The following is a 10,152-nucleotide window of genomic DNA, read 5'->3' as shown; positions in this document are numbered from 1 at the left end:
AGCTGAAAGGGCACGTGGCAAGTGAAGAAGACAAACATTCATGTGCTGTTGTTTAAACAGTCTTTATAAGATCCTCTTATTGTTCTAGTCTTTCAATATTTTTACTGCACTAAGTGCTACTATAGACCAGAAACCAATGGAGGAACATGAAGGCAGCCTGCAGAAGCCTTCTGCCCATTCTGTCCCCCACAGAGCTGTCAGAATGCTTACAAAATAAACAGACAAAAATAAATAAAAAGAGGAAGGAAATGTAGGGAGAAAGGTAGGGGAGAGAGAAGGGAGAAGGGAGTGAAAGAGAGAGGGAAAGGGGAGGGGGGACAGGAGGGAGGGAGCGAGAGTCGGAGGGAGGATGGAGGAGGAGGAAAAAACAGAGGAAGAAAAGAGAAAGGAGAAAGGAGTGAAGGATGCATGTCAGGAAGGTGGGAATTAAGAAACCAAATCTGATTGCATATTCCATTGCAGGGGACCCTAGGGATGCTTCCCTTCGCTCAGAATAAAATTCATAGTCTGTCTTGTTTACACAAGCATGCATAATCTGGTTCCTGTTATCCTCACACTTCCTACTAGTTCACTCTCCTTCCCACCTGAGGTGCACCAGTCACACAACATTTTTTTTTTTTTTAAGTTTTCCTATCACCACGTGTGTTTCTGAAGAAGGTCTGTTCCCTGAACCTGAGAGAACTTGAATTGCAGAGAGCTGGTTTATCAACGTCATTCAGATCTGAACTCAAACGCCACCTCTCTGATCACTTACAGGACCCTCATCATTGTGCTACTTCATTTTCATTCATTGTGAAGCCCTCTCAATATGTTATCTTTCTTCCTTACAACTTGATTTATCTGCTTATCAACCCCCACTAGAATCTAAGCTCTATGAGATCATAGATGTTGTCCATTCACAAAAGCTAAGCAGATATCATTCTCACAGACTCCATTATAATGATGAGAAATATACCTAAATAACATCACTGAAAAGCAAAAAATACCATTTGATAGGTGCTAGTAGAGTTCAATGAAACATCTAAAATGACACACTGAGACTATCAGAAAATACTTCCTGAAATAAGTAAGCGGTTTTATAAAAATAATTAAATAGTAGACATTGAATATAGACAAAAGGAGGGAATAAGTTTAGTTCTGGGTTGAACAGTGGAAGGTCAGTGGAAGAATTCCTAGTCTTGGAAAGGGCCACAAAACGGTTCCATGTTACTAAGAACAAGGCTCTCAGGAGGTCATAGTGAGAGTCACAGTTATGCAAAGTCCATGATTTGAACTGAGAATGTCCTTCATAAGGAAGAAGATGCAATCTATTTCACATACGTCCAAGAAAATGACATAGTCCTGGCACCAATCAGAAGCTTCTCTAGGGGAGTAGTGAATTTTCCTCGTGACCTAGAAAACAATGTGCTAGTAAAGGATCTAAATAGTTCATTCATTGAGTGAAGTGTCTATTGACAACTCTTAATTTTTGTTTACAATGTAGAATGGGAGGAACATGCTAATGAAAACAAAAGTAAACCTTGGCAGTAGAAAAGAGGTAGAGAAGCAGAGAATTTGAGTTCCTAAGTGAAAAATCAGCATATCTATTATTTTAAGCAATAGCTGTGAAACACCTGCTATATATACTGGGAGATCATCTCTAGTAGTGAACAAGGCAGATAAAGCCCCTGCTCCAATGGGAACGTTTTCAAGTATAAAGATAAGAAATAAGCATATAGTTTTCCCCGCCATCCTGCTGTGTGCTGCGTGCTGTTAATTGACCATGTCTTCTCACAAGACTTTCAGGATCAAGCGATTCCTGGCCAAGAAACAAAAGCAGAATCGTCCCATTCCCCAGTGGATTCAGATGAAAACTGATAATAAAATCAGGTACAACTCCAAGAGGAGGCACTGGAGGAGAACCAAGCTGGGTCTCTAAGGCGTCCCACATCACGCGATGAGACACCTAATTGGCACCACGTATTTAATTAAGCTACTTGAGGATCATGTGTTCTATTCCATCACCCTGTAAACACCTTTCTGCCTGGCCAATAGATACCATTTATCAGCAAAAGATTTTTCTGTTACTATAGCTCTGCACCAGTGGGTTAATTTGGTAATAAACGTGAGGCCATTGAGCTGTTAAAAAAAAAAAAAAAAAAAAAAAAGAAAGAAAGAAGCATATAAATGAGTAAATATATAGTCTGTCCTATATTGGTGGGTGTGATTTCAACCCCTCTACCCCAGGACCAGGTTTGTTCTTCACAGAGCCCATGTGTAGCTCAAACTGGAATAATCAGAACTTCTATGAACATCTTTCCCAAACAAAGTTGGGAGAGTTATGTTTTATAAATGTTTGCAACTCAAAAATTTGCCTCAATATCTGATAAGAATCATGCAATGCTTGAGATAATCTTATTGTTATGTGTTTTTATAGCTCAAGATGAGATATCCAAAATCATTTCTAATTTCTTTTCAATCTGTCCCCTTTGCCACTGGTGTGGATATTAGACATATTCTAAGGGAACTTAAGAATTCTTATATAACATGAGTCCATGTTTCAACTGAAGGATTTGAAAAGTGACCACTATTACAATAATTTCTTGGTTCTAATATACACTCTGGATCAGATGGACTTTTGTTCTAAACTATAGAATTTCTAGTATTCATATGTCTTTGATTTTAACTCTGAAGGTAATATTCATGCGAAATGAGATTTTATCCTGAAGCTAATGAAGTACTCATTTAGAACACAAGAAGTTGGACCCTGAACAATTGGATCTGAGGTAAAATGTGATTGTATAAAAACAGAAAAATCTATCTGAAGAACATTCTGGAAAATTATCAAGAACTTTTGACATGGAGGGTGAGCTGTGGAAAACGGTAAGTACTTTTATCCCTATGAAAAAATTATTCCTGCCTTCTCAGTCTTGATTTTTCTGATAATATAGAGTTCTCATTGGGCAATATGTTTAACAACTTAATAAAATTAGAAAACTTCTAAAAAAAATGAGAAAACTTCACAATTTTCTTATTTCCCTGCTGTTTCTGCCTCGTTTTAAGCTGAACTTACTTCCTGTGTTGGTGCATATAGATTTTCCATGATTACTCATGCTGAGAAATATAACACTGTGTAGCTCTCAGGATGTACACTTGCACATGAGAGAGCCTAAAAAGAATAGAATGTCTTGGGGCACCTGGGTGGCTCAGTGGGTTAAGCCTCTGTCTTCAGCTTAAGTCATGATCTCAGGATCCTGGGATGGAGCCCTGCATCTGGCTCTCTACTCAGCAGGGAGTCACCCCCCCCTACCCGCCCCCGGCTCTCTCTGCCTGCCTCTCTGCCTATTTGGGATCTCTCTCTGTCAAATAAATAAATCTTAAAAAAAAAAAAAAAAAAGAATAGATTGTCTTAGGCAAGAATAAAACACTTTTCTCCTTCTCTGAAATTATTTGACTTTTGTGATTCTTTAAAAATATTTTCTTTCTTTTGTCCCCAAAATAGACTATTTAAACTATATTTAAGATGTGCAACATAAGGAATAACACAGAGGACCATGGGGAAGGGAGGGAAAACTGAACGGGAAATCAGAGAGAAAGACAAACTATGTGAGACTCTGGACTCAGGGAAACAAACTGAGGGTTACAGAAGGGAGGGGGGTGGGGGTATGAGACAACGAGGCAATGGGCATTAAGGAGGGCACGTGTGGTAATGAGCACTGGGCGTTATATGCAACTAATGAATCATTGAACACTTAATAAGATTCTCCATCTTACAAAAAAAAAAAAGAATGTTACTAACTATAAAATTTATTGAAACTGGACATAAAGCCATTATAGTTTATGGAACTCTATTTACTATAGTTCACTCTGCAGAACAAGTATAGAGCAGTTCACCGTTTCCCCTTTCTGTTAACAATTCAATGAAAAAACATGCAATAAAAATTGAAGGAATTAAGTGGAAACAATGACTATGAAATTGAGATTTCAGAAGAAGATGTTTCTCCAAAAGGGCAGCAGGGATGGCAAGCACTTAGTTTTGTACAAACATGACCTAATATTAGTCTTTTGTTGTCTTCACAAAGTTGAATCCAACTAGTGGCTTCCATATGGCTACAGGGATCTACACTAACTAAGAAATCACAAACTAATATTTGGAGGGGACTTTGTAGCTCGGAGAGATTCCAGAACTCATAATTAGCACTCCTACAGAGAAGTTCTGAACAAAGCCACAGTTACTCATTTGTCTTTTCTGCAAAGGATTGTGATCTCCAAGGGCAGACATAGCTGTTGTAGCACAAAATGGCTACACAAACTATAATGAACTGTTAAGAAGCTTCTATATATAAAGCAAACGTGTTTCACCCAAGACTGTCATCTAGTGCTGCTGCATGGGCAGTTATAATAACAAATAAATTTTTAAAAAAGAGAGAAAGGAAAAAAGAAAGAACAAAGGAAAGAGAAAAAAGAAAAGGAGGGAGAAGGAGAGGGACAGAGAAAGCATGAGAATTACATCAAACTCACTGGCCCATGAAGATAACCTCTGTGATTAAGTGACTATATTACAGGGGACTATAGAAAAGTGAACAAAGCTGCCCTGGAAACAGTAAGTTGCTAGATTTGCTATCCACCTTTGTGTTCAGGTCAAAAATAAATGTATTTTCTCAGGGACAATGAGGTCTTGAGTCCTGTATAGCAGGAAGGACAACAGACTTGGCATTTGATCCATTTCAAAATCTACCTTGGCCAATACCACTGTGCCTCTTTTTTTCCTCATCTGTGAAATAAAGCTAATAAAACTGTCTGGGATTCCATCTCTCTATTTCTTTCATCTCTACATCTTTTTTATCCAGCTCCACTGCAATCACACTGTTGCTGCTTCGTCCTTTCTCACCTGCTTTACATAATAGCCTCCTAATTGGACTCCACATATTGTTCTAACATATTCTCCACTAATTTTCTAAAGCAGAAAGATGAATACACCACAGCCTCCATTCTTTACTTCTATTTAAAGTTAAGATATTAAGAATTTTAAGATATTAAGATAGCTCAATATTTTAAGATATTAAGAATCATCCAAACAGTAATTATGTACTGATATGGAAAAAACTCTTAATTGAGAGCTGGTACCATATTAACTCTTAGAGACAGAATTTTCTTGCTTTGGAAAACGCCTTGTTGCACTAAGATAACAGTTCTCATTTTTTCTTCTATTATGAGTGCTTATATACTTAAAAAGTATTGAGGATCCCAATGGGCTATTATTTCTCAGTGTTATACCTATTCATCCTTACATATTCATCCTTAATATTTTTAAATGTTTTTAAATGTTTTTAAAACACCAAACAGTATAACCAAACATTCCATTACCATGAGAAGGATGCTATCTGTCATCTCATGTCTGTAGCACCTAGAAAACTCCACTTCACCCGCATGAGACAAGGAAAACGAAAAGACACATCATTTCTTAATAATACAATGAAAATAGTTTTGACCTTGTAGAACCCCTGATGACCACATTTGCAGAATTGTTGCTTTGAAAGCAAAAGAATCCCAGGAATTCATAGGAATCTTGGGAGGGTTTCAGTCTTCCACAGGCCATGGAGTTAGCAGTCATCTGAGCACACTTACCAAAATTTTAAAAGGCTAGAAAGACCTCAAATGGCATAGGGGTTAGGTTTATGTATAATGAAAATACGCTGGAAGCAACACAGTAACCAACAATAATTGGATGATGAAATAATTTTATAGTTAAGCCAAATCAAAAAAATGTTAAAAATTATGGTTTCAATATTTGATAGAAAGTAAAACACAAATAAATTAAGAGAATAAAAAAAGACTTAAATGATTTAATTCATATAATCCATATAAAATGCAAACAGAAAATACACTAGAAGGACATATATTTCAAATTGATTTTCTCTGGTTATAGGTTAATGAAAGATTTTTCTGTCTTTACAGTCTCCTGTATTTATTTACAATTCTACAGTAAATGTATATCAGGAGATTTATAAAATCAGAGAATAACTTTTGTTTATTTTTTAAATTTTATTTTATTTTGTTCAGTGTTCCAAAATTCATTGTTTATGCACCATACCTAGTGCTCCATGCAATATGTGCCCTCCTTAATACCCACCATTAGGCTCACCCAACTTCCTACCCTTCTCCCCTCCAAAACCCTCAGTTTGTTTCTCAGAGTCCACAGTCTCTCATGGTTTGTCTCCCCCTCTGATTTCCCCCCAACTCACTTCTCTCCTTCTCCCAATGTCTTCCATATTATTCCTTATGCTCCACAAGTAAGTGAAACCATATGATAATTGACTCTCTCTGCTTGACCTATTTCACTCAGCATGATCTCTTCCAGTCCCATCCATGTTGATATAAAAGTTAGGCATTCATCTTTTCTGATGGAGGCGTAATATTCCATTGTATATATGGACCATATATTCTTTATCCATTTGTCTGTTGAAGGGCATCTTGGTTCTATCCACAGTTTGGCAACTGTTGACATTGCTGCTATGAACATTGGTGTACAGATGGTCCTTCTTTTCACTACACCTGTATCTTTGGGGTAAATACCCAGTAGTGCAATTGATGGGTCATAGAGTAGCTCTATTTTCAATTTTTTGAGTAATCGCCACACTGTTTTCCAAAAGGGCTGCACCAACTTTCATTCCCACCAACAGTGTAAGAGGATTCCCCTTTCTCCACATCCACTCCAACACTTGCTGTTTACTGTTTTGTTAATTTTGGTCATTCTATCTGGTGTAAAGTGGTATCTCAATGGGCTCTTGATTTGAATCTCCCTGATGGCTAATGATGATGAACATTTTTTCATATGTCTGTTAGTCATTTGTATGTCTTCTTTGGAGAAGGGTCTGTTCATGTTTTCTTCCCATTTTTTGACATGATTATCTGTTTTGTGTGTGTTTACTTTGAGGGATTCTTTATAGATCCTGGATATCAGCCCTTTGTCTATAGTGTTATTTGTGAATATCTTGTCCTATTCTGTGGGTTGCCTCTTTGTTTTGTTGATTGTTTCCTTTGCCGTGCAGAAGCTTTTGATTTTGATGAAGTCCCAAAGTTCATTTTCGTTTTTGTTTCCTTTGCCTTTAAAGACACATCTTGAAACTTGTTGTCGCCGATGTTGAAGAGATTACTGGCTATGTTCTCCTCTAAGATTTTGATAGATTCCTACCTCACATTGAGGTCTCTTATCCATTTTGAGTTTATCTTTGTGTATAGTTTAAGAGAATAGTTGAGTTTCATTCTTCTGCATATAGCTATCCAGTTTTCCCAGCACCATTTATTGAAGAGACTGTCTTTTTTCCACTGTATATTTTTTTCCTGCTTTGTCGAAGATTATTTGACCACAGCATTGAGGGTCAATATCTGGGCTCTCTACTCTGTTCCACTAATCTATCTGTCTGTTTTTGTGCCACTACCATGCTGTCTCGGTGATTGCAGCTTTGTAGTAAGGCTTGAAATCAGGCAACGTAATGCCCCCAGTATTGTTTTTCTTTTTCAGCATTACCTTAGCAATACAGGGTCTCTACCAGTTCCATACAAATATTAGTATTCTTTGTTCCAGCTCTTTGAAAAATGCTGGTGAAATTTGGATTGGGATGGCTTTGAAAGAATAGATGGCTCTAGGCAATATAGAAATTTTTTTCCAATATTTCATTTTTCTTATTTATTTTAAAAAATTTTTAATAAACATATAGTGTATTTTTATCCCCAGGGGTACAGGTCTGTGAATTGCCAGATTTACACACTTCACAGCACTCACCATAGCACATACCCTCCCCAATTACCATAAGCCTACCACCCTCTCCTGACCCCCTTTCCCCCAGCAACCCTCAGTTTGTTTGTGAGGTTAAGAGTCTTATGGTTTGTCTCCCTCCTAATCCCATCTTCTTTCATTTATTCTTTTCTTACTCCCCAAACCCTCCACGTTGCATCTCCATTTCCTCATATCAGGGAGATCATATGATAGTTGTCTTTCTCTGATTGACTTATTTTGATTAGCATAATACCCTCTAGTTCCATCCACTTGTCTTTCTCTGATTGACTTATTTTGATTAGCATAATACCCTCTAGTTCCATCCACCTTATCGCAAATGGGAAGATTTCATTTCTTTTGATGGCTGCCTAGTATTCCATTGTATATATATACCATCTCTTCTTTATCCATTCATCTGTTGATGGACATCTAGGTTCTTTCCATAGTTTGGCTATTGTGGACACTGCTGCTGTCCAAATTCGGGTGCATGTGTCACTTCAGATCATTACGTTTGTATCTTTAGGGTAAATATCCAGCAGTGCAATTGCTGGGTCATAGGGTAGCTCTATTTTCAGCTTTTTGAGGAATCTCCATGCTGTTTTCCAGAGCTCTATTTCAGCTTTTTGAGGAATCTCCATGCTACTTTCCAGCTTGCATTCCCACCAACAGTGTAGGAGGGTTCCCCTTTCTCTGCATCCTCACCAGCATCTGTCATTTCCTAAGTTATTAACTTACCCATTCTGACTAGTGTGAGGTGGTATCTCATTGTGGTCTTTATTTGTATTTCCCTGATGCCGAGTGATGTGGAACATTTTTTCATGTGTCTGCTGGCCATCTGGATGTCTTCTTTGCAGAAATGCCTGTTCATGTCCTCTGCCCATTTCTTGATTGGATTATTTGTTCTTTGGGTGTTGAGTTTGATAAGTTCTCTGTAGATTTTTGGATACTAGCTCTTTATCTGATATGTTGTTTGCAAATATTTTCTCCCATTCTGTTAGTTGTCTTTTGGTTTTCTTAACTGTTTCCTTTGCTGTGCAAAAGATTTTGATCTTGATGAATTCCCAATAGTTCATTTTTGTCCTTGCTTCCCTTGCCTTTGGCAATGTTCCTAGGAAGAAGTTGCTGTGGCTCAGGTCAAAGAGGTTGCTACCTGTGTTCTTCTCAAGGATTTAGATGGATTCCTTTCTCAAATTGAGGTCCTTCATCCATTTTGCGTCTATTTTCATGTGTGATGTAAGGAAATGGTCCAGTTTCATTCTTCTGCTTGTGGCTGTCCAATATTCCCAACACCATTTGTTGAAGAGGCTGTCTTTTTTCTATTGGACATTCCTTCCTGCTTTGTCGAAGATTAGCTGACCACAGAGTTGAGGGTCTATTTATAGGCTCTCTATTCTGTTCCATTGATCTATGTGTCTTTTTTGTGCCACTACCATACTGTCTTGATGATGACAGCTTTCTAATAGAGCTTGAAGTCTGGAATTGGGATGCCACCAACTTTGACTTTCTTTTTGAATACTCCTTTGGCTATTTGAGGTCTTTTCTGGTTCCATATAAATTTTAGGATTATTTTTTCCATTTCTTGGGAAAAAAATGGATGGGATTTTCATAGGGATTGCATTAAATGTGTAGATTGCTTCAGGTAGCATAGACATTTTCACAATATTTGTTCTTCCAATCCATGAGCATGGAACATTTTTCCATTTCTTTGTGTCTTCCTCAATTTCTTTCATGAGTACTTTATAGTTTTCTGAGGATAGATACTTTGCCTCTTTGGTTAGGTTTATTCCTAGGTATCTTATGGTTTTGGGTGCAATTGTACATGGGATTGACTCCTTAATTTCTCTTTCTTCGGTCTTGCTGTTGCTGTATAGAAATGCAACTGATTTCTGTGCATTGATTTTATATCCTGGCACTTTACCAAATTCCTGTACAAGTTCTAGCAGTTTTGGAGTGGAGCCTTTTGGGTTTTCCACATAAAGTATCATATCATCTACAAAGAATGATAGTTTGATTTCTTCTTTGCTGATTTGGATGTCTTTAATTTCTTTTTGTTGCCTGATTGCTGAGGCTAAGACTTCTAGTACTATGTTCAATAGTAGTGGTGATAAAGGACATCCCTGCCATGTTCCTGACCTCAGTGGAAAAGCTTTCAGTTTTTCTCCATTGAGAATGATATTCACTGTGGTTTTTTCATAGATGGCTTTGATGATATTGAAGTATGTTCCCTCTATCCGTACACTTTGAAGAGTCTTAATCAGGAAGGGATGCTGTGCTTTGTCAAATGCCTTTTCAGCATCTATTGAGAGTATCATATGATTCTTGTTCTTTCTTTTATTCATGTATAGTATAACATTGATTGATTTGCAGATGTTGAACCAACCTTACAGCTCTGG

At 37.4% G+C, this 10,152-nt stretch overlaps 1 protein-coding gene across 1 annotated transcript; it reads left to right on the top strand.

The window, feature by feature from the left end:
• The first annotated feature begins 1,724 nt into the window (after window positions 1–1,724).
• Window positions 1,725–2,072, top strand: LOC132013157 (large ribosomal subunit protein eL39-like). The gene has a single exon (XM_059392888.1). It carries the CDS (start codon window positions 1,763–1,765, stop codon window positions 1,916–1,918), a length of 156 nt encoding a protein of 51 aa, XP_059248871.1. The 5' UTR covers window positions 1,725–1,762; the 3' UTR covers window positions 1,919–2,072.
• Window positions 2,073–10,152: the final 8,080 nt, after the last annotated feature.

Source organism: Mustela nigripes, chromosome 3, assembly GCF_022355385.1.
Source record: "Mustela nigripes isolate SB6536 chromosome 3, MUSNIG.SB6536, whole genome shotgun sequence".
NCBI classification, from domain to species: domain Eukaryota; kingdom Metazoa; phylum Chordata; class Mammalia; order Carnivora; family Mustelidae; genus Mustela; species Mustela nigripes.
The sequence above is the reverse complement of the archived record's forward strand: the minus strand, read 5'-3'. Positions and strand labels throughout refer to the sequence as shown.